The following is a 25,320-nucleotide window of genomic DNA, read 5'->3' on the forward strand; positions in this document are numbered from 1 at the left end:
TTTAAAAAGTGTCCAGGTTTCCGTATGAAGATTTGAAATTATAGCAGCTGTGATTATGGAAAGTCATCAAGTTCCCGAGATTTCAATTACATTCCTTGTGTTTCACATTACTGTTGAATATGTTTTGTTTTAAGAAAAAGGCAAGGAAGGAAGCAGGCTGGATTTGTGTGAGGTTGGTAAAGTTATGCAGTGAGATTGGAGTCGCTGTGACAGGCACATCTGTTCAGTGTGCATAATGTTGTTTCTCAGATGTGAATTATAGAGAAGCTGCCCCGGTGTTTCTGTCACCACTGCACTGTTTCAGTCCAAAGGAGAGCTTGCTGCGAGAGCACGCCATGATACGAATAAATGTGATTTAAAAAATGTCCTAACCGTGCCTTTTTATGTCCGTGAGGTTTTTCATGCTGTAGCTAATGCCTCTCTTTCTCTCCCAGATTAAGTGTGATCAATACTGGCCAAGTCGAGGTACAGAGACCTACGGTATGACCCAAGTGACCCTTTTGGACACGATAGAATTGGCCACTTTCTGCGTGCGCACTTTCTCTTTGCACAAGGTAAGATGGTTCCTCACATTGTTCGCCTACACACTACTATTTGTACTCCTGTCTTATGTTTGATAAACAGTACTTGTCAATTCAAAAGTGATGTGCAAACATGTCCAAGCAAATGAATTACAGCCATTATCTTAAATGGTTCAAAAAATGAATAGCAGCGTCCTCATAAATGTCTTTTCAGCAAAGAGAGTGATTGTCCAGAGGACACGCCTTGTAGAAATACAAGCACAAGGTCTGCATAAACATTGAAAATATTGGTATAAACCACATGGTATTTTTCTGCTTAAAGCGAAGATATGTACAAATAAAACCCTTTGTTTCTATTGTCCTCTCAGTCCAGCCCTTTTTACCTTGCACAGCTCTCTCGCTCTCCTCAATAGGTCATCTGTTTATGTGCATCTGCCAAATTGGAGCACTTAGGTAAAGTGAGCAGAAGAGAAACTCAATATACATAATTGGCAGACTGCTCTCATGCTTCTGTGCACGCACACACAGCCCTGCACAGATATTCAGAGCTATGCTCACTGCAAAGACTGCAATCTCAAAAACGAGGGAAAAAAAAGCGGGGAAAATATTTATTCAAATGAAAAATGATCATAACAGGATAATCTTACTTACCTAGCTTTTAAAAACAAGTTAAAAAAAAAAACATGATCGCATTGAACAGACTGTTTTGTTTTTATCAAATTTGGCAAGTAATAGCATAGTTGTCTTCAAATAACACTATATGTTTATATGCTAAAAGCAGAAGAGCTACATCAGAAGCTGCGGGACCCGTGCCTTGATACAAAGAAGCAATTTTAAATATCTTTATCGATACGTCTGAAAAGCTACTGGGGAGGTTGACAGAAAAAATGATAGTATTTGAACAAATATCCATTAACCATTATGATCTTGTTATAATAACAAATCCTGACTAAAAATAGATGTGCTTTTACCACAAATCTCCTGCTTAAAGGGGCATGAAGAGTCCATTTAGATATGTGACTCTTCATATGTGATTCAATTATGACAGAGCAATGTAACGGTGTATTAATTTCCCAAATAAGATATTACTCCAGTAATCATCTGCGTTGACTTTAAAAGGCAGAAAGGTTTGTTGTGTACTGTTAGTGGCAGGAACACGCGACTGTTTCATTCATATCAATATGTGAAAGGGATGCTTAAAGAAACTGTTTTTATAATCACGTTTTTGTTTTTATAATTTTATAATAGTAAAATGCTCTAAAATAAGAGGGGAGGCATAGTGTGTATTCCCTCTAATTAAGATATTTCATATGACGTATTGCAGTGCACTTTCTCCATGTGAATGAGCACATTCTCAAGACAGATTTTGCACATCCAAGCTTGCATTCATGCTTTTGCACAAATATCGGAAATGCTACATGCATAAATATGATGCCACACACAAACCAGTGTATTATTACCGCACCAGCACACATACATTACATGCACCCTGTTCTCACTCGCAGCCCTATCACAGAACCTGCAAAGACAGGTTCTGTGATAGGAGCTGAACCAGCCACTGGAAGGATTAGACATTTCCAGAATTTTCCTTTTGCCAAGATTACACCAGTGTTAAGTCACTGTTGACTTCTTTTTTTTTTTACCTGAATTGTCAATGGAACAATGGATGCTGAGGCAAACCAGTGACAGTAAAGATAGCAACGTATCAGCAGCCGTGGCGCTTTAAAGCTGGTTGACATTCAGGGCCATTTACATTCTGCCGCTCTCAGCCTCTATCACACCCGCCGGTGCTTTCTTCTTTTTTCTGCTCACCCTCTTCCCTCTTGCTTATACCTGAAGCCATTGCCGGGATTTCTCACTGAGCTGTTTTCACTTTGTTGAATTTGTGTGAAGAATCAGGTGGCAGAGGCACACAGACAAACACACGGCACATTCACAAAGCAGCTGCTGTGGTACATATCTATATGTATGTGTATCCTACAGTGACGCAGGATTGTGTCCGCTGATAAATTCTTGACAAAAAAAAAAAGACTTTAAAACCAGCAGCCAGGTAGCAGTCGTATTCATCCTGTCTTCCAACTCCAGAAATGGGGAATGTCCAAAAAAAAGGAAAACAAGAAGTAGGTCAGTTTGCTTTTAATTACCACACTCATTTATTCAGCAAGGAAAAATTCCCTCTGTCAGGCAAGTAGAAGCACTTCACTGAAATGCAAACAGTGCCTACATTAGAGGATCTTCTGTGAGGAGGGGGAAGCGGACAGGAAGATGCGAGGCTGATCTTTCTCTCAGTCTCTTTCTTCTTGTCCTTCACAAAATTCTTCCTCTGGATCCCAGTTTTGATGCCTCAATAGTGGATTTTATGACAGGAGCTGTCAAACGGGTGTGTAATATGAGTGTTTGCCGCTTGTATCATGTCCCGAGTGTTCTCAGCAACAACAATGAGTACATGAGCACACGCACATCAGTGCTGATCAGCATGAAAATGATATCTACTACAACAACGAGTTCAAACTGTGTAAAATCATGATCAAAAGAAAGAAAAAGATTTCCCAAAAACTGCAAAGCCCATTTTGTAAATGAGAGCGGATTTAAACAGCTGTAAAATGTTTAAATATACGCTTATTTTATTTAATGTGATGCCAGCGACACATTTCAAAACAAAATCGTGACAGGGGCGTGTTTACCACTGGTTTGCATCACCTCTTTCTTTTTTTAACAACACTGAGCTCTCAAAACTGCAGCTCAGCCCCCAAACACAAACATGTTTTCCCATTCTTGCTTGAGAGGATGGGTTTTGAGCCTCTCAAAATGTTCTGCAATAATAAGATGTTCACAGCATGCCGCATGCGGCTCATCCACATCGAAAGGAGCGAGTTCAGGTGGTTCTGGCATCTGACAAGGATGCCTCCTGGGTGAGGTGTTTTGCCCCACCGGGATGAGGCCACGGGGCAGACCCAGGACACGCTGGAGAGATTATATCTCTCGGCTGGCCTGGGAGCACCTTGGTGGATAAGCTGGAGGAGGTGGCTGGGGAGAGGGAGGTCTTGGCTTCTCTGCTTAGGTTGCTGCCCGGATAAGCAGAAGAAGATGGATGGATGGACGGACTGCATTTCCTGTGTCCGTAATGTCCATGCGCTTTAATGAACACCCAAACCCCTTTAAAGGACATCAGTGATAAGTGATCAGAATTTCTAAGTTTATACTGTAGCTGGTTTTCAGCTTTGTCCCTTTTTAATGTATTTTGTACTGGAGACTATGAAAGCGGCACATTCTTTGCAGTATTACACTGCAATTACACTGACACTTAGTCTTGTGTTACTGAGTTATTCTTAAACTGCTAAAAAACCTACTCACAAACTCCAGTGGATGCTTCTATTAAACCCAGTTATATTTATGACCATTTTCAGGACCCTTGTTTCAACTTTTTTTGAATTTTTTCCACTTTCAGTCTTTGATATTTTGTCTCTGTGTTGTACAACTAAACTAAACTAAACTGGCATAGTGCAGAAAAGTAGACAGAGGAAAAACAGATGCCAAGCCTCGGTCTGGTTTAAATGCCTAGGAATAAAAATGAGTTTTCAAGCGGCTCTTGAAGATGTCGAGTGTTGCTGAGGTGCTCATTTCAAGGGCGCGGGCTGTTTCAAAGTTCAGGGGCATCTACAGAGAAGGCCAGGTCTCCTCTATGCTTTAATCTGCTTCACAGTAAGACCAGAAGCATCTGGTCAGCTGATCTCAATGATCATTTCAGAGAATGTGTAGTTAAAACATCCAAAAACAGGGGAAATACGAGTTCGCTTGCAGGTGCCTGTCAGGACTTGAGCTGCTGCATTTTGGTTGCAGAGGAGAACGCAGCGCCTGGCTGATTCTCAAATAAAAACTACTCCAAAAAGCAAGCCTGGGTGAAATGAAGGTATGAACTAGTCCGTCTAGGCTCTCAGTCATCCAGGTCATGGTAGTCGTAGGAGCTTGAAAAATCTTTTAGAACTAAAGAAACCTCTTGTATGAAAGGTGAAACATCCTCACACACTTGAACAAGTCCAGTGCCTTCTTTTTCAAGCATGGTTTGCCTTCTTAGCAAAAGAGAGAGAGGGCTTAGCCTTTTGCCTCGGGTAGAAGAAACTAACTGTAGCAACAGCATTTATCTGTTTATCAAATGTGTGATCCGTCCCGTGTTTTGGAGGGCCAAGACGAGTGAGGTTCAAGAGGTCCACTTCTTTGCTTCATCCACAATTTTAACTCGGTGAGACAGTCCAGCAAGGACAGGGTTTAAATGATTTCCAAATCAATACAATTTACACAGTCCCCCAGCTTTTCTATTAGATTTACTGTTGAAGCCATTGATGAGCTGCATGTGTTGAAAGCATTTCATCATAGATGATTTTAACCTAAACTATAGTGCATTTTACTCATCAAGGCTACAAAGTGCAACTTTTTATTTGACCTGAAATCCCATCTTTGTGGTAAGCAGGTGTATCCACTAAATACGTCAGTATGTCAGCTTTCTGAATGTTTTGTGGTCTCACTGTACAACATCTCTCTGTAACAGCCAAGTTGCACAAAGCAGCACCGTTATCAAGACACCATTTGGGTTTATAGACCAACAATAAAGCTACTGAATGACCCAGTGCAAACACAGTGCAACCAGCCTCTCTGTGTGTTATGCAGAATGGTTCGAGTGAGAAGCGGGAGGTTCGTCAGTTCCAGTTCACCGCCTGGCCTGACCACGGCGTACCAGAGTACCCAACCCCGTTCCTGGCCTTCCTCCGTAGGGTGAAGACTTGCAATCCGCCTGACGCTGGACCAATCATTGCTCACTGCAGGTCGGTTTGTAATTTGATTCACTTTTGTGCTTCAAAGGAACCGAGGAGTGGTTCTTGCACCAGCCGGTCTCCCAAAAATGAAGTCAAGCCCAGCATATGGAAAATCCCAGCTTCAGTAATGCAGTTGTTATTAGGTCATTGTGTGTCCGTGAGCCAACAGAATGGCAGGCTTTACCTGCGTACTTGCTATTATAGGTTACGTAAAACACTTTACACCACCGCATACTCTCTTTCCCAAATGACCTCTGTCTCTTCTATTTTCAATTGGTCACAGCAGCCTTCTCTTTAATTTGTGCTTTATTTCCCTGCTGCCATTCTCTCCACCTTTTTCTTTTTATCTCTTTCTGTCAAAAAGCCTCAAAAGTAATCCCTTCCCATCTCCTTTGCGTCTCCCATTTCACTCCTTAGCTCTTCCTCCTTTTACGTGTGGTATTTCTCAGATGGCTTATTCAAATTGAAACCTTCCTTTTTGTCAAGATAAGAAGACTTCAGTGAGTCCAAAGCACTACACAATAAAATTGAAATTTGACGGCTTGCTTCACCTAGTCTCCATCACTGTCCTCCTGTTGTTCTATTTGTCATTTTCCTTTATTGTTTATTTATTTCCTCTCTTAGCTTTCATAACATCTCTCTCTTTGCGTCTTCCTATTCAATTATGCAAAGTGTGACTTCACAACAGAGCTTACAGGACTTGCTGTATATAAAGCATTATAATGGCACAGTGAATTACACTGAAAATATTCAATGCCAAAACACAAAGTAATTTTGTATCTTTTTTTTTTTTTTTTTACTCCAGTGCGGGCGTAGGCCGGACGGGCTGCTTCATCGTCATCGACGCCATGCTGGAGCGGATCAAGCACGAGAAGACGGTCGACATTTACGGCCATGTGACACTTATGCGATCGCAGCGGAATTACATGGTGCAGACCGAAGACCAGTACAGCTTCATTCATGACGCACTGCTGGAGGCGGTGGCCTGCGGAAACACTGAGGTGGCTGCCCGGAGCCTGTATTCTTACATCCAGAAGCTTGCACAGGTGGAGAGCGGTGAGCACGTCACTGGCATGGAGCTGGAGTTCAAGGTATAGGAAATAAACCTATAAAACCTTAATAACCTTCTGACCATTTTAAGTGCACTATGCACTGGAATTAGAGGGTTTTACACCTTGCTTTGTTGTTGTTGTTTCTTTATTAATGAGCCCTAACTACATATACCGATCAACTTTAACTTCTGCTGGGGTCAGACATGCAAATTATCAGGGAGCCTGCTTGGAGTTTTTCCTCAGAGTCACCTGCCAAGACAGTGGGAAATGACGAGCAGCCACAGATCAATGTCTACATTAACTTTCCTCTCTGTAGTCCTTATCATAACTAAATAATGAAGACGGCACCGGTATGTTTTTCTGACACCTTGTTTTAAGCCACTGTAAGCCTTTTAAATAAGCCTAGCTGCCAGCTTTATCTTCCCAGCAGTTATTCTGGATGCAAATCCAATTTCATTGCTTTTCATATTTTTCTTCATCATTATTTGCAGTGTGCTTAATTTTTGGTTTCAGTCATTGCTCTTTGCTTTGTGATAATACGTTTCTTTGTATTTTGATTTGGGGTTTTTTTGTTTTGTTTTGGTGTTTTTTCAGTGGTTCTTAACTATCAGCATCTGTGTTTCTGACAAGAAGCTGTGAAACTAAATTAGGAGACTAGGAAAGAGACAAATTGGATGGTTGCTGTCACTGCCTGGGTGGGTGGGGGGACTGAAAGAATAACATTTTAGTTGAGTGAAGATGCAGTTTATACAGTGTAGCATCACTGTAGAAGGTATATTTAAACTGCCTTATTTGAATGGCAGCTATTTGTCAGTTTTTTACGGATGCTATCCAAGTAACAGGTGACTAAAAAACAAATTTCCTTTACTTTCTTGTGCTTCACTTAAAACGTTTCATCATTTAGGTACACAATGCTATTGAGGTGTAGTATTTTTTTTTCCAGAGCTAGAAAAGAGAAATAAGAAGCCCTTTGCTGTTGGGCCACATTGTTCATTTTTGAGGATTTTGCAATAATATGCTTAGGCTAAGAAATTGGGTTTAATCTAGCAGGGGCAAGACAAAGGATTTTTTGGCTCAGAGCAGCACGGATTTTCGGTTTTAAGAAAGAAAAAATTAATGAAAAAGCAGTAGGTGAGAAAGACAGCAAAGCATAGTGTTTACGTACAGAGGGGTGACTTATTAAAGGAAAAACATAAACCCTTGAATCCTGCGATGGGGAGACTGGGCGACTGCTACAGCGGGGGGATATTAGCTGCCATCGTGTACTTTTTCCTTTATACAGCCGTTGCAATTCGTCACAGCCACCGGGCATCAATCTAGCTGACCATCTATGAGACATCGTGGCATATTAGAAAGTGCTCTCCATCACCACCATCAAACATCACATATCTTTTGGAAGAATGCTACTTGTAGAGTCACTGCCAGTTAATTGAGTTGGGGGGCTTATCCTATAATTTGTCACCCGTCCATAAAGTAAAGTCACCTCAACTTTGGCACACCAGTTAGCATCTGCTGACCTTGGATTACGCACACAGATTCTTGAATCATTCGTCATCGCTTTTCATCAACGCAGCCTCCCTACCAAGAAACAACAACAGTGCCAGTGCGATTAGTCTTTTTTTGGGGGGTGTCTTCTCACTGGTGCACAACAGTGACGGAAACTCCACTGCCATCTGTATCGGGAAATAATGCTGAGCTGGCATCAGGAGTCGAACGGGGATTAATAACATCCACCCTGCTGTCAGTACAGAGGGGGTAGGCGTGTGAGAAAAGGGGTGGTTGAGCTAAGTAATTAATACTTGATGATGACAAATGGAGGTGGAAGGTGAGGCAAGCGGAGGGAGGAATGTTTGGCTAATGAACAAAGGGACGAGTGTATACTAAGTTGGCAGTAAGGAAGTGATTTGACAGAATACTGCACTATAGGCGAGAGTGGGAGGGCACTGTCATTCTCAGGTAGGATACATAGTCACGCAGAGTTAAGCCATAACTGTTGGGAATCCCTGAAGATAATTTTGTCATGAAGTAGTCAGACAAAAATGCTTTCTTGCTCACAGTATGTGCATTTTTATGGAGATTTATGCACATAGCATGCTTGTAGAACGTATTTTGCAACAGTATGTGGATTACAACATACACACACAACAAAATGCTACTGAGCTGCTGGGATAAATTTCAATTTAAATAGAAGCAAGTATGAGTTGGGATTCAGCTGTTTAAATTGGGATCCAAGTCCAAACAAAAATACAAAAATCTTCTCGAGTTATATAGAAACAGTTATATACATATACAAAACTCTCACAAGGCTTTGCATGGCAATGCATAATTAATAATTAAAGAAGTACACAATTGGAAAGATAGTATTTACTAGAAATAAACCGAAAACCTATGATCTAATAGATAGTAAATGTACTAAAAAGAATAAATATGTGTAAATCTGTAGTGATATTCAGAATACTTTACTATAGATTTATAGAAATGCCAGATGGTATTTAATATTCTCAGACCCTTGTATTTTCTATTACAGGGTTCTGACTTCCCACTTAGATTTGGTTATGTCCAGGGAAGCCTACTGGGGATGGTCCTACTGCGTTTTTGGTCACAGTGCTTCTTTAAGCTCTAGTTTCTGATACATAACCAAATATATGTTTCGGTGCAACATGCCAAATGGAATGAAAACTGACCAGATATGCTGTACTATAAATGGGAAGGAGCTAGTATGAGGTGAAGAGATTGAGGCTGCCAGGTCTGGCGCAGTTCCCTTCACCCTCTGTGGTGTAGCTGAGGGCCTCTTTAGCACTGCCAGGCCACCTTAAGCCTTTCCAGGTGCCTCTGTGAAACACAGATCAAAAGCAAGACAGTAGCAAGGGATAAAGGCATGGGAGGAGGAGGAGGCAAACACTGGATGGACTCCAAGAAGCCACTGATAGAGAGCTGCTGGTGCTATACGAGGGGGGAAAGAGAAAGAGAGACCGAGAATACTCTAATTGGAAGAGAAAATGGAAAGTTAGACCTGGTTTGCGCACACATAAAAGCATGAACACACTGACTTTTTGTATTTTGACAAGTATTGGGAGCTGGAAAATCTAGAAAATATATTCACATCCCGCCTTCTTTTTCACCGGGGTCAGTTGCAGCTCATCTCTTGTCTCGTTCTCATTTCTTGTGATGCTGCTGGTGTTTTCAGCGCGCCGTGCGTTCTGTCTGAAAGGGGTCCTAAACCATCTGACAAGGGTATCTTCTATTTGCTTGCTAACAAGCAAGAACACACATATTCTTTATTGAGACGTCGAAGCCAAAAGGAGGAGATCATAGGACTTGCTGACCCACAAACTCACGCTGAGATCCTTATGACGGTGATGATGTAGCAGTACGGCATTTTCATTTTGATCATTATGCAGCGTGCGTGTGTGTTTGTCTTTCTGAGCATCCCTATGTGAGTCTATGTTTTATGCACACTGCCATTATCAAAGCTGCGACTGACCCACTTTTAGGCAAGTTTTCTGTTTCATACAGGCTTGATCCAGAGGCTTGTTAGTCTGGGTGTGTAACGTATTTTCCGTCATTTTATCTGACCCTCCAGGACCTCACAAGTTGCAAACGGGAATAAAGTTTTGAATTGCTTTCTGATAAATATATTCCTGATAAACAATGTCCTTTGAAGCTGTGGCATCGTGGGTGACAGATCAGATTAGATTAGGTCTTCTTTATTACTTTCTGCAATTGATATTCTCCACTTTCTAGCTATCTTGCACCTGTCTTCTTCATCCTCTCCTGCTCTTCCTTTTTCTTTTACTTCTTTCCTCTGCAGTGCTATCTTCTCACATTTCTCTGCTTTTAATCTTTATTCTCCTCCTCTGCATCATTCATTGCAGTCTTACTAAATGTCTCTTTTTTTTTTAACACTATACTATATTTTTACCTTAGTCTGTACTGTTATTGTTATTGCTTATCTTCTGGTATGTTAAACTATCCCTTTGTCTTCCCCCAACAGCGTTTGGCCAACTCCAAAGCCCACACGTCGCGCTTCATCAGTGCCAACCTTCCCTGCAACAAGTTCAAAAATCGGCTGGTTAACATCATGCCCTACGAGACCACTCGTGTTTGCCTGCAGCCAATCAGAGGCCTGGAAGGATCTGACTACATCAATGCCAGCTTTATTGATGGATACAGGTAGGAAGAGTTGAGATGGCAGAAAAGCACGCCAGCATGAGTGAAGTAACTGCTTATTTATTCATGTGTTTATTTCTACTGCAAAGAAACATCTTGATTGGTCAGAGACATATATTACATGGAATAAAGAAAATGAGAGAAATATTCATTCTATTTTTGTATTTTTTCCTCATAGCAGTCATGTAATCGTGTGTATTATTATGTAAAAGCAATCATCAAGTTTACTTATCGTCCACAAGTTTGTGTCATACGGTTGATTTTGTTTTTCCCCCTCTGAATTTGCATCAGTGGTGTTTACAGTTAATTACTCAAGTAAACATGGTGTGACTTTACTGTTTAAACAGGCAACAGAAAGCCTACATTGCCACGCAGGGCCCTCTGGCGGAGACTACAGAAGACTTCTGGAGAATGCTCTGGGAGAACAACTCCACTATTGTAGTCATGTTGACCAAACTTAGAGAGATGGGACGGGTACGACGCTGATTTATGTTATTTATCTGTCTCTTTTTGCTTAAAAATTAAAATAATTTAAAATCAAAATGTAAAACGCCATAAAAAATTCCACTAAAAATCATCACTATTTTTTTTCAAACAGGAAAAATGTCACCAGTACTGGCCTGCAGAGCGCTCTGCCAGGTATCAGTACTTTGTGGTAGACCCCATGGCAGAGTATAACATGCCTCAGTACATCCTCCGAGAGTTCAAGGTCACAGACGCCAGGGTAAGAGGGGGTCCTTTGGCGGTTTGGGAGGGTTAAATAGGGCACAAGATGTGAAATTTTCCAATGAATGCAAAATATATAAATACAATACATTACACCCTTGAAAAGCCTACATAAACACAGAGCCTGTACATGTTTCCACACTGTAGCCTACATGTTGTATTTTTTCTGTTCAGCGGCTTTTGTTGTTGACGCTGGGGCGTAAATCTGAAATCTGCCCATCACACCTTAAAAGAAAACTTTGTACTAAATTGCTGTCAGCATTCAATAGATATAATTTGGACAGATGCGCCATCAACAACTCACTGAGGTGTTGGAAATGTCGAAGATTAAGCAAGTTGAGTAAAACTAGGCCACGTAAACAGAAAAACATCGCAGTCTCGTCATATTTATCCCAAAAACCTTCCTTAAAAGAGTTTTTTTCTGTTTCTATTGTGAGATAGATTTCCATACAGTGTTTCACTACTGAACTGACTTTTCTCACCCTGAACTGTTAAGAAGCTACTCTGCTCTTTTGTAGTTATCTCTTTACCTCCGATAACATTTCTTTTTTGGTCAAATTAGGTCAGACAGTTCAAAGGAGCAACAGTAGAAATCTAGCAGAGAGATGAAAATCTCCCGTCTCGGCTGATATACCCACTGATTTCCCAGGCATCATCCTGTTGGTATTAAAGCAATTAAGGCGCACACATGCACTCATGAAAAGGCTCATGCCGATCTACTTTCCTCTGTATATTTCTATTAGTTCATGCGCATAAGTTCAGATATCATCTTCCAAAGGCTCTGATAGATTAAACACACTAGCCGGGCCTGCTTTTTCTAATTCTTCATCCCATATTTAGTGAGTGGAACAAAACTGTAGAGGTTATCGCTGTGAGTGTGACGATGTTCGTGCACAGTTTCGGTAAGATTGACCCAGTCGTTTCGGAGTAGCTTGAATACACACAGATACATATGCAGTGTTGGGAAGGTTACTTTTAAAATGTATTCCGTTACAGAATACAGAATACATGCCCCAAAATGTATTCTGTAACGTATTCCGTTACGTTACTCAATGACAGTAACGTATTCTGAATACTTTGGATTACTTAATATATTATCGTGCTTTTTACAACAACGTGAATGTACTATTGCTGTGTGATTTATTACTATTACTGAAGGTCCGCGACTCCGAACTGTAGTAAAGGGACCTCTGACTAATACGGCGAGGTCCCTGTCGGCTCATAGCCGAAAAATAGCTTTACTTTGTTGTGTGGGTCAATTTTTCTTGCGAGAGACAGAGAGAGGCGTTGAAAGACTGCTCCAACGGAACTTATTGTTTTCGGAGGAAAACACGAACACGGTGTACAGTCGAGTCTTAATAGCTTACTTACAACTGGGCTCGTCAGGCACTCTTCTTGGCTGCAGTGGTTATTATTATATTTACATGTTTCCAGCTCCCGTTTTTCCTCGACGACAACTCGTACCTTTCCACTCGCCTTTTTCTCCCTCCTCGCGCTCACAGACCCATAACGTGTATGGCAGTGCATTCTCCCTGCAGCACGGACTATACTGCCCATGATGCTACATTCTTTAGAGCTATGCTTGTAGCATTCTGCCTGTTAGCTTAGCACAACAACAACAACAAAAAGGCGCTCTCTCACCCAGGAAACACACAGTCGCAGAGAGAGAGAGAGAGCGTCGCCCTGTAACCATGGCAACCGTAACGCTGCCACCTGGAACAACAGAACGTAGCTGTCAAACAAAACCCAAACAGTCCTGACCCGTGACAAAATGAAACAGGAAAGTACCCCAGTGTAATCCATTTATTTCAACAAAGTAACTGTATTCTGAATACCACCTTTTTAAATGGTAACTGTAACGGAATACAGTTACTCATATTTTGTATTCTAAATACGTAACGGCGGTACATGTATTCCGTTACTCCCCAACACTGTACATATGCATACATGCGCTACCATCGTTTTAGTAAGAAGATATGAATGCATATAAAGTATGAGATTGCTCTAACGTGCATGCAAACACAATGCCCCGAGGTCTGGTCAGTGCTGCTTTTCTTTTCGAGGATTGTCCAAGGGGACTCAATCATCAAAGCAAACAGTGTTAGCAAACAGGCAGTCAAAGCTTATCACACAGTTAAGAAAACAAAGCGGAGAGATGGAGCAGGTGATAGTCCGGTCTGTGCTTTCAGGCCGCGCGTGTGCGTCGATCTTGCTGATTGTGTATGCACTTAAAAGTGTCTGTGACCTGGGCTTACCCTGCTATTGCACAGATCACATGTACATGTATGTCTGTTTTGTATATGTATGACTGTGTGTGTGTGTGCACACAGCTGTGTGTGTTTCTCTCGCATGCCTCTGCGCAGTAATAGCATAGACTCCACGCTTCAACACTCACATCTAGCGAGCCAGTCACGTATTTAATCACACAATTTGACACGGCGCGTGGGCCCTCAGGTTGTGTGTTAAATTTTGCTCCCCACCCCCACCCCCCCACCCCCCCTTCTTTCTTTCGCGTGCTTAGTTTATTGTGTTGTTGTCTTTGCCCCTCTTTCATTTTTAATCCCCCTGCTGAGGCTAAATGTTTTTGAGATGGAAAAACAAAGGCAACACAAGAAAGAAAACATGCAATGCGTCATAAAACAGGGAAAGAGACATGAGGTGTTTTACAAAGAGAGCTGGTATACGGGGCCTAACTTATTAGATTCTAAATCACTGTATTTGTCAAGCACAATAAATGTACAAGAGTACCCCTTGGCAGCAGCGATGCAGACTCACATCAGCAGCACGTATAGTCCCATGTGACAATAGGCAGATTATTTAAATCCTTTGACATATAGTAACAACGTAAAGTATATATGTTCAGCATAGAGTCACCGTCTGAACGGGGGGATGGTTAGCTCTTGGCAAAAATCAGAATAAATCAGTAAGAATGTAAGACAGCTCCCATCCATGATGGTTAGAGACCCTCAGGTACTTGTTTACTTCAACACATTTGACATTTACCATGAATTCTGCTCAGTATGATTTTTGTCATTTATGACATGAAGCATGTTGCATGTCTTCATTGCATCTTGTTCTTTACATACACCATACTGCAGTTTCTTCAACAATATTGGGGAAAATTTCAATAATGTCTTTAAAAGTAAAAATGCTATTTTCATTAATATATATATATATATATATATATATATATATATATATATATATATATATATATATATATATATATAAACCGAATTAGCATTTTTATACCCCAAATTTGAGTGGACTTTGCTGAGACATCAGAAATTAATCAGGCATTTTTCTGCAAGTAAATAATTTGCCATCTTTATCAAAAAATAATAATGTTTTTTATTATTTTTCAGCTTTTTTTTTTTTAATCAGTAAATTTAAAATTGGTGGATAACAATGATAATTAGATTTTAGCATAAAAAAAACAATGATTACTGGTGGATTAACCATTACAGAAACATACAAATGATTTTGTAATTACCAATAAGGTTAATTTAGGGCAGCTGTGGTATAAAGCTTACACTGGGTGGTGACCTAATAAACTGGTTAAACACTGTACATGTGCACTGACTGTTAGCTTGAAGCTAACTACTGACTGACACTTTTAATTTACTCAGATGAAGATGTTATTGCAATGTTATTCTTTTCCCCAATAACATAATTGAAAATTTGTCTCTTTTAACATTTGTAACAAACTTCAAATGTCAAATTTACTCCAAACAAATTTTAGAATCAAATATCGTTAGCAGCTAATAGCAGGATTTTCAAAAACAATAAATTGTTTACTTGCCAACTGAGTACTCAACCAGTTGTGCTTCCGCCATGTGTGTGAAAAAATCTATAGAGAATGTGCGAGAATGACACTTCATATCCAAGCTGAGGTCTGCTGTGCTGAGAAGTGAGAAACAACTGGAGAAATGAACACCTGGTTGTCTTAATTACTGGTGGCATCAAGCGGAGAGCTTGTCTCTGCGAAAATGCTCGTCTGCTCGCCGGCTTTCTCGAGCAATGTGCTGTCTCTGAGACAACATCAAAAGAAGTTTCTTTACAAGGACACGACTATCGACTGTGCATTCTCAGAGTGGATAATCAGCTCTCTCATAATAAAGCAGATCCTGTCCGTTCTCCTCCTGCGATGCCACTTCATTGGATAAAAAAACTATTCAAATGCGTTTGTTTGCACTGCAGTTGAAGCAAATGTAGTTGCCTCACCATTACAACAAGGTTGTAAGAATCAATAAAAGATTAAGTTGTCAAGGTTGACATTTTTCGAACATGCACGTCATTGTGTCAGGGTTTTTGTTTCCAATTTTCATCCTCCAATCCCGCCTTCTTTTCCATAAGTCCTTCTTACTTCTTACATCCCTCCTCCCTCCCTCTCCGTGCTCATCCATCACGTTGCTCTATTGATCGCATCTCAGGATTATCTTATTCAACTTGGTGTCTAGGAGAAGACGCTTGTCATGGCAGATGCACTATTGATTAGCTATAACTAGGACCTTTTTGTGACACACACACACGACTGCGCGCTGTGAACACAATAGGGAAGAAAATGGAAACAGTTGGGTTTGAGTAAGAGAGGACACACTGTCCCTATGTTGTGAGCAGTATGTGTGTCACTGTATCAGCAGGTTTAGTCTTATACAGAAAAAAAGTGCATATTTAATTAGTGCGAAGGCGTTTTTTGCTTTCAGTTTGTCCTCTGTGTGGATGTACATAACTTTGTCCTTTTTTCTCAAGAATGCAATATCTCAGAAATGCCTTAAGGGATTTTCTTCAAGTTTGTCTTTAATGTTCACCAGGACCCAAGGTCACTGTGACCTCTCTCAGCCATAGCTTAAGAATTCATACGCTAATAATGACAACATTTCAAGCTGCTGTCTAATAGAATAAAATGATAAAATGATGACATTTTATATCCAAAAAGGTCACAATTTTACTCCAGTATCAAAATGTTCTGCAAAAACACATTTCTAGCCATTATTCAGCACAATAACTCAAAAAGAGAGAGAAGGGGAGATTGTAACCATATTTCACATTTGGTTCCCTGCTGGATTGGTCACACTGATTATGGATGCCCGTCTTAAACTTTTAGTTCTGTCAGAATCACTTTTCTCAGCCACACATGTGAACAAATGTTCTTGCATTTATCTCTTATTGAACCTACGCGACAAGAGAACGACAAAAACAAGGCTTTACAAATTCAAGTCAAATTGATTTCAATCTCTAGCAAGTGACAACCTTTGTCTAGACCCTCAATTCAGATGGAGAGACAAAGCAGAAACATGCTTGCATACAACCAACAGGGGATCCTTCTATTAGTAGTGCATTTATTCTGCATAGAGTTGGTGGAAGGATACTGATACTGTGGAATTGTTGGTGGGAACTGTCGCCATTTAAGATAACCTTAAATGTATCTTTGCTACTCACCTCATTTTCTCTCTGTTTTGCAGGATGGCCAATCCAGAACAGTAAGGCAGTTCCAGTTTACTGATTGGCCAGAGCAAGGCGTGCCCAAATCGGGGGAAGGATTCATTGATTTTATTGGCCAGGTGCATAAAACCAAGGAGCAGTTTGGGCAGGATGGCCCAATCTCTGTCCACTGCAGGTAATGTTGTCATGTGCATTATATGGCTTGTATATTTTATTTTATATTAATAATTGTTTTCCTAAAAGGAGATGAGTTGTCGCCTGCTTTGCCTCAAACCGGTCTCTAAAGACATTCTTCTCTTCTTGAAAGCGATATAAGTCTCAAGACGAGATTAAATCTCTTCTTAAGATGGTTATTGTTTTGCAGCAGAGCTCCTCCTAAGGCGCAGCTCTAACAACATCCCTCTTCTCCTCTTTGCCAAGCGCAGTGCACTACCTCAGCACCTCCACGGGCCCTTCTCTTTCATAATTGATAAGCCTCAGATGTGGCTTGGCATTTGCAAGGAGAAGACATATGAAATGATACAGCCATTCTTTTGGGGGTTTTACGATCACTGCGTGGTGCATTTTTATCACCTCCGGTGTAGTTTCCAAGGTAACTTTCACCATTAACTCGAGATGCTGTATTACAGGTAGTAATTGATATTTGGTAGTGGTCACCAGCAGAACGTCAGATTATTAATATTCATAACCCTGAGTGGGATCCGTCTGAATGACTTGTTATTCTCAGTAGCCAAATGAGGACAATCTTCACAGCTTTGGTTCTGTATACGCTGCGAGACAAGCAAAGACGGAATGTATGTCTCGTATATGATCTCCGACACACTTTTTTTAAACGTTTGATTGGCATTCAGCTCCAAGGATACAAATGGGCGAACACTAATAATTCCCTTGCTGTCTCTTAAAAATACTTTACCTTTGGAGCAGAATAGGTGTCACTTTTGCGCCACATTTCTACTGCAGAGGCGCCATGACATCATCGAATGTAGCATAACGTCCTTTGGATTAAAAAGCAATGATGTCACCAGCCATCAAATGACCCTCTGGGAGTTGTCTCGGACTTGTGTCAGGCTAGCACCACTAAGACTGAGTTATTCTACCCCTCTGTGAAGCCTTTATGGGAGTGCTGTCCTTAAAGTGAAAGGCCTGGTTATTGCAGGACTGGAGTAATGCACAAGAAAGCAGACAGAGGCTGCATTTAGCGCCTAAATAAGTGATGCATCTCATCAAATGCGGTCCTGATTTTGAGGCGTGCGCGCGAGTAAACACAGCAAAGTGTTTTATGTCATTAGAGTTCGATGATATTAATCAGGGAATCATTTTGCACCGATGTGTATCTCGAGTAGTTGAGTAGTAATAGTTGTTGGCTGCATTATCTGTCGGGACTCTAGCTACCTCCTTTCCCATCTAATCATTGTAGCCCTCTCAACTTTCTCCATCCCTCCTCCTTCAGGCTTAGTCGTTTCCGAGAGTAGAGCTTATAGCTTCCTTTTCTCTTACTCTTTCGTCTTCTGTCACCCGCCTACCCCGTTCGTCAACTGCCTGTCTGTTTCTTAATCCTCGCTCTCTCTCGCTTCCTCTCGGCCCATCCATTCTCCTGCACCTCTTTTCTTTTATTCTTCTCCCTTCCTCCTCGGCGTCTATCTAATAGACCCACATGCTTTTTGTCATTAATTGCTTGATTACTTCCTGTGAATGGGGACACCAAATCCTCTCAGTCTGCAGTGGCTCGGCGAGCCTTCAGATTTGGAGAGTCGATCTTCCTGGGGAGTGGGAGAGGTTGAAAGAGAGTGAGAGAGAAAGAGAGAGAGGGGGGAGCTCTGAGTGAGTTTAAGAGCCCATGTGACAGTCTGTGACTGACTCCCATGAAGAGGCTTTGGGTGGGCTGAGAGATACTGCAGTGTGGGGGTGATTAGGCTCCTGTTTCTTTTTTCATTTAATGGCGTCAAACAATACCAAGTCATCTTTTGTCTCAAGTGCGCCGTTTTCCTCCAGCAGACACACGCAAACTTGTCAACAAACTCACGCACAAGTCAAAAAAGTGTCTCCCAGCAGCCGTCACTTCCACTCTCCATTCAGACAAAATAGCATCAGAGGCTGGAAGAAGCCCAAATAAATCTGTTGTCATATCAATTATTGTTCCATTGGTGAAGTGGAAGTCATTTCACAGCAAAGCAGCTTAGAGAGGCAGCTCTCAAGTATTTCAGGATCTGAGTTAAGACTCGGGCTGTATTTCTGGAGAGCAGCAGAAGGCTGAGTTTTTCGACACATGGGAGGAGGGACTTAATGAGACAAAATGTTTGCTTGGTTGCTTGTGTGCGACTTGAAATGTGCGCCTATGTGTCCTTGGGCTTGTGTGTGTGTGTGTGTGTGTGTGTGTGTGTGTGTGTGTGTGTGTGTGTTAGACAAGAATGTGGCCACAATATGTAAGTGGATTCACGAGGTTCTCACATGCAAATTGCCTCCTTTGCTAGTGTCACTGGTGTTTTACCGTGGAGCAGAATGTCCAGCTGTGGAAGTTTGCTTCCTCTAAGTGGTTAGAGCTTCCAGTGTGCAAAGTATTTTTAGATCTTTGCAGTCACTGTCCCCCACAAAATGCTGCATGCGACACGAAAGAAAGGCGCAATTTACAAAGGCACCATTCACTCGCTGTGTGCACAGGGCGTGCTTTACATCTTTCTGAATACACTTTTTTCTCTTTTTGTGTTTGCAGTGCTGGCGTGGGCAGGACCGGAGTCTTTATCACCCTTAGCATCGTCCTGGAAAGGATGCGTTATGAAGGTGTGGTTGATATCTTCCAAACGGTGAAGATGCTCCGAACACAGAGGCCAGCTATGGTCCAAACTGAGGTGAGAAATCACAGAGTCACACACAATAACATACACTGCTCCTTATTTGGATAGACTTATGGAATTTTAAAAGACCACCAATAAGTTAGCAACGCTCTATTAAACCACTTTTGGGTGGGTGTCTTCACCCCCATAAGGTCTATTATTGGTTTTCTGGTCTTCCTGTGTGAAAATGGGTAAATGCAAAATCAAGTTTTTGTATTTAGCAAAAGATTTTTGCTCATGCCAATCTAGGCTTTCTACTTAGGTATAGGATCTATAGAATGATCTTGTCAGGACATGCGCTGCCTCAGCAAATTGCGAAATTTACTGCAAGTTGAAATTGTCTGAAAATTGTAATCTCTCATGTCATTAAACTCCTGGGGAGGTGTTCTAATGCAATTTGTTATGCGTCTGTCTGTTTTTTTTCCCTCCACAGGATGAGTATCAATTCTGCTATCACGCAGCTCTGGAGTACTTAGGAAGCTTTGATCACTATGCAACGTAAAAAGCCATCTCCCCCCCTCCCCCTCCTCTGAATCCTGTTGCCCCCCCACCCCCACCTCAACAGCCTCTTGAGCCATAGGAACTAAAATTTAAAACGACAGCAAACAACCACATCGCCACCGCCAATTCAGCCACATCAACCAGGATCTCCTAGATTTTTTTTTTTTTAAGACAACACCCGGTCCAACCAGTTCAGAGTCCAATTTGACTTTTCAAATATGCCACAAGGAAACACAAGAAAATTGTCCATCATCTCAAGAAAAGAAGATCCTCGGCAGGGGAGGAACCAGATGCTGTGGCTCAAGATGTGGGGCGGGTTTTGATCAAAGTGTCAGACTGCTTACCTTACCTCAAGTGTTTCAATGTGGAGGACATTGTAAACATTCGTGGATGTTTCTCTTCTCAAAAAATATCTTCGTGACACAACAGTAACAAGCGACAGATGACGAAGGAAAAGGAAGGCAAAAAAAATACAAATAAAAATCTAAAAAACACTGAGAAGCAGATGGATGTAGCCAAGACTTGGTGACTATCTTGTTTTTTGATATGCTCGGGTGTAAAAGGGGTTCAAGTATTTCCATCAACACAGTGTGTGAGTAATATTGTGAGAAATGAAGAAACTGGTTGCCTGCATAAAAGATTTATCAAGCTGTACAAAAAAAGTGAAACAAAATAAACAGAAAAGGACAAGTTCACTCACATTCGGCACCAAATCCTTCAAGAAAACCTAAAGTTTTTACAGTATTTTGTGTGGGATAACACTCGACTATTAAAGCGACTTCTTCTCGAGCACTAAGAGCTAAAAGAAGACACTTTTTGGTTTTCTTACAGTTGTGAGGATGAAAACAGCGACACATTTCTTAAAATGTGCTAATTGCATCAGTTGTGAATTCGTGTGAAATCAGTATCCTCAGCCAGGTAATCGCAGGAATGTTGCACCACGCCAGTATATTAACAGTGCAAAGATCAGTCACCGGATAAAAGTCTCGCCTGCTGCACGAAGCTTCCGCCGCGTCGTCTTGCGTGCAGCCAAGGTGAGACAAGCGGCAGCCGTGTCCCGTGATTTTTCTTTCTTTCTTCTGTTTTTTAACAATCGCTCCTGTCTTTGGAACCACTACATTGTGGGGCTGCGGTTTCAACATCCACGGTTTTGAACAAGAGATAAACCTGGTGGGGGGGAAAGCTTTGGAACAAAAATGGAACAACCAAACAAGGATTGCCGCAAAAGTGAGGGCTCTCTTTGTGTACAGTGACCAACGCTCATCGTCATCCTCCAGAACTTTGTCTAATGAGGAATTATCTCGTTTTTCTCGTTTTTTTTTTATTATTATGATTTTCTGTCAAAACCAAACATGCTGCTTATCTCGTGTACGCTGTACGTGTGACTTTGGAAGGAGAGGAAACTGATGAATCAAAGATGCCATCTCTGATAACTGGCATGACTGAAAGCGCATCCACTTGACGTCATCGTCCACGCCTCCTTTTCCCCTCCCTCTCGCCCAGCCTCCTCTATAATCATCTATATCATTGTATAAGACGCTCAAGTGGCAAAGGCCTGCTGCAGTTACCAAGCTGCACATTAATGTGGTTGAAAAATTGGCCTTTAGTTCCACTGTTTGTGTGTTTTGGTGACAGGTGGATACATTTAAACAAAAAAAAAAACAAAAACAGATGCTTTGGTATTTGCCCTCCGTTTTCAAGGTGATGTCTCTGTGGGTGACACAGCCAGACCAAGGAGCCATGATGGATCTCGACGCTGTGACGCGTTCCTGAAACTCTCCAGTACAAGTTACTTGCACATCCCCAAACGAAAAAAAGATTAACTTTAAACGTATTACCCCCGCCAACCCCTCCCTACTCTCCCCGAACAACTGCAGGTCGACACACTAGTGTATGTTGTGATTTAAAAAGAAAAATCAAGCTTTTGAGATCACCGGGTTTTCATTTCGAGAACAGCGCTTTGGTATACGCGAGCGTTACGGATCCCGCGCAGGTTTCCGGTGGGTGTGCACAAAAGCCGGAGCGATGGACAGAACTGTGTGTAATCTTTTCTTATTTCCAAAAAAGCCTTATTGTTATTGTAACATTACGAAAACATTAATGTTGTATTATGACGACTTATTTTACACTACATAGTTGACTTTTTATTATGTTTTTGGTTGTTTTGTTTTTTTCAGTTTAGTTTTCTAACAGATGTTGTATCATTTTTTAAAATTAGCAGGAAAAGAGAAAAGCTTATCTGTTCATATTATGTTTAAAGACATTCTATTTTTTCACTGTAGAAATGTTAAGTATAACATGGCTGTGTGCTTGTGCGCATATATGTATGCATTCATGTGTACTGCGCACTCACACATTCATATATATTTAAATGCAGAATATGAAGATATATCCAAACCTTAGTATGAATTATATGTTTCTCCTCATCATCTTTTTTGTTTTTTAAACATGTCAGTTCTCATGCTTGAAAATATGATTTTATTTCATTTTGTTTTTCTTTGTGTGTGTGGTTTTTTTAATATATACATACATATATATATATATATATAAATATATAATCTTAGAGACCTTGTGTGTTTCTTAATGGAAGCTGAGGGAAGCACTATGCCTGAATCCTCTGCCTCCACTCACCATTGCTCTTCTACCTGAGGGTAGAACCTGTGCCGATGAGGAGATGCCATTTTTTATTTCTATTTTTTATTTTTTTGTCGTTTTTTCTTTTTCTTTTGAGCAACTGTTGATGAAGTGATCTACAAAATATCAATCAAATATTTCAAAACTGACGATTTTTTTCTTACCTATATAGGACCAACTTGACGAACTGTATCTTGTATGATCATGGTCAGGCTATGACCCTCGCAGTTTAAGAAAATCCTCTTCAAGTTCTCTTTTCTTTTTTAAATTTTTCAGACATAATGTGGCCATTCATTTTGTTAGATATCCACTATGATCTAGAGTATACCTGTAAATAAACAAATATATAGATTATATGTATTTGTATCATTTGACCTTCAAGATCTCATACTTTAGGTGGGGACAGAAATACAAAAATCAAAGTCCTTCTCACATCCTGGTGGTTGTAGAGCCTGCTTTCTGAAACCTCTCTTCTCCAGTCCTTCCTCCCTGGTCTTTAATTACCACTCACTTTTCTTCTGACTTTAATTTCCCCTGCTAGCAGTTGAAATGGGAAACATGCCAGCCTCTGTTCTCATACCTATAGCCTCAAACAGAGCACGAAATCAGCACCAGTGATCTGCTGGTATAATTTGACCAAGCCTGGGAGGTTAGTTCTTTCTGTCAACTATTTGAATTGCTAGTCAATCATTATTTCAAGGACCTGTTACATTCTTATTCTAGGTGTAAGACAGAGTGGAGCAACTAAAGGGTGTTTTTGAAAAAGAAATATTGTCTTAAAATAATTCTCAAACAAAGGATTAATCACAAAGGTGTAAATTCTTAAAGCCACAGCTACGGTAAAAACGCTGGAGGCATCCTTCATTCCTTAACACTTTCCACAAAACCCCCAGAAGATGTGCAACTGTTTAACTCCCTAAAATGCCAAGGTGTTAATCCATAAATATATCATTAGCTGAGGAGCAAATACAGCTATGCTAAAGGCCAGACATGGTTCAGTTCCAACATGACACGTTGATTTATTGTCTCCCCGGTGCATTTTTTTTAAGCCTGGAACAGAACCATACTGTTTTTTTCTTTGGTTTTTGTTTTTGTCTTTGACCATGCTTCATTTTGGGATGCAGAAAGAAATCAGGACTCAGTGAAAGATAGCAGAGTGATGCAACCAAGGAAAGACTGAGACAACCAAAAACGTGCTGCAAATTCACATTTCCAGCATGTCATTTCTGAACAGTGGGAACCTTGAGATGTTTCATAATGAACTCAAAGCCTAAGATGAAAGACTCTGGAATTCAGTGAGGCTGATGAGAAAGGGCCCAGGCCAAAACTGAAACCATGGAAGTCTTTCAAAGCTTGTGCAATGTGTTACGTTTTTTTTTGACTTAATGTGAAGATGTTAGGCTTTTGAAAACAAACCGCCAAATTTGCAGGAGTATGTTGAATATTTCAGGGGAAGAGGGGAAATAACAAAAGATGAACCCTAACTTAATCAATTAATCAAAATAACAGAACGTATACAGTACGACAAATTGGAAAAAATAAAAAACAACCCAAATTCAGAAAAATACTTTTTTTGTATGAGGGCCAAGTGCTATCACTTTCAAACTGTTACTTCTAACTGAAACAATAATTGGTTTAAAGCCACTGTGTATGTAGATATGTTGACTTTGTATTAAAGAAATGTTGTCTGAAAATCATTTTGCATGTGTTTCTTGCTGGTAAGATTGGTTACAGCATGGATATCTCTCCTCCTGTCTGATTGTCTGCCTACAGTATTTCCCCATCTGTTAATATGCAAATTTCTGGTGAGAGTTATTTAGCTATGATACTTGAAGTACATCAGCACTTACTTTGCGCATCATACATCAGACTGGAACTTGCACTGAAAAAAAAATCTGTTCTATAGGACGAGTGATGAAACTCACAGATGGTGCGCATCGTTTGTTGATAGATGGCTTGATTAGCTTCCTCCTATATTTATCCACCAGCCTCTCTGCAAACACATCCCAGTGTGTCCTTAAGCTCCTCTTCAAGCTTGATAAATGCCATGCGGACAGGCTGATATTGGTGCAGAGGTAAACCCTTACCTAGTGGTATTTACTCTCTAATCTGTCCTCTTTGGGTATCGGCTAACCTCGAAGTGATGCTTCTGGAAATCAAAGGGTGTGTTGGTCCCAGACCTGACTGTGTTTGCCTTAAAGATATTGCTTTAGATTACAACCTGCAAATTGCAGCGTGTGCTTATTTGGTATTTGCACGGTATCCCTAAAATATTTGTAACAATAACTCTAGCGAGACAAAAAAGGGAAGAACAAAGAGGTTGGGGAATGAGGGGGTAGCTAGGATTCATTTTTCAACATTTTTTCTCATTTTGTTTTTGTTTTTTAATCTTTTTTTTTCCCTGAGGAGTAGGAATGACGAATCTCAGAGGTAATGGGAGTGAATTAGTTGCAAATTCTACAGGATGCCATGTGTAGTGTGTATTTTATTTTATATATATGATGAATTTCAGAAGCAGTAGCATGCACAGTGTATAGTCATCTGCATTTTTTGTGCATTAAAGCAATCTCTAATGACTTTTTCAAGATAACGATACTGTAAATATTTAGAATACATAAACTGTATTTAT

General features: G+C 40.7%; 1 protein-coding gene across 4 annotated transcripts in view; it reads left to right on the top strand.

The window, feature by feature from the left end:
• Positions 1-24,388, top strand: part of ptprsa (protein tyrosine phosphatase receptor type Sa) — a 232,587-nt gene extending 208,199 nt beyond the window's left edge. For all 4 annotated transcript variants that reach the window (XM_082507103.1, XM_082507102.1, XM_082507105.1 and 1 more), the window contains 9 exons: positions 435-554; positions 5,187-5,341; positions 6,138-6,423; positions 10,379-10,557; positions 10,902-11,028; positions 11,153-11,278; positions 16,746-16,900; positions 19,436-19,571; positions 19,990-24,388. In XM_082507103.1, the coding sequence (XP_082363229.1) occupies positions 435-554; positions 5,187-5,341; positions 6,138-6,423; positions 10,379-10,557; positions 10,902-11,028; positions 11,153-11,278; positions 16,746-16,900; positions 19,436-19,571; positions 19,990-20,058 (1,353 nt within the window). In that variant the 3' untranslated portion in view covers positions 20,059-24,388. The remainder of the gene's footprint in view (positions 1-434; positions 555-5,186; positions 5,342-6,137; positions 6,424-10,378; positions 10,558-10,901; positions 11,029-11,152; positions 11,279-16,745; positions 16,901-19,435; positions 19,572-19,989) is intronic.
• The last annotated feature ends 932 nt before the right edge of the window (positions 24,389-25,320 follow it).

The sequence above is a fragment of the Aulonocara stuartgranti genome, assembly GCF_965226115.1.
Source record: "Aulonocara stuartgranti genome assembly, chromosome: 15".
In the NCBI taxonomy this organism is placed as follows: domain Eukaryota; kingdom Metazoa; phylum Chordata; class Actinopteri; order Cichliformes; family Cichlidae; genus Aulonocara; species Aulonocara stuartgranti.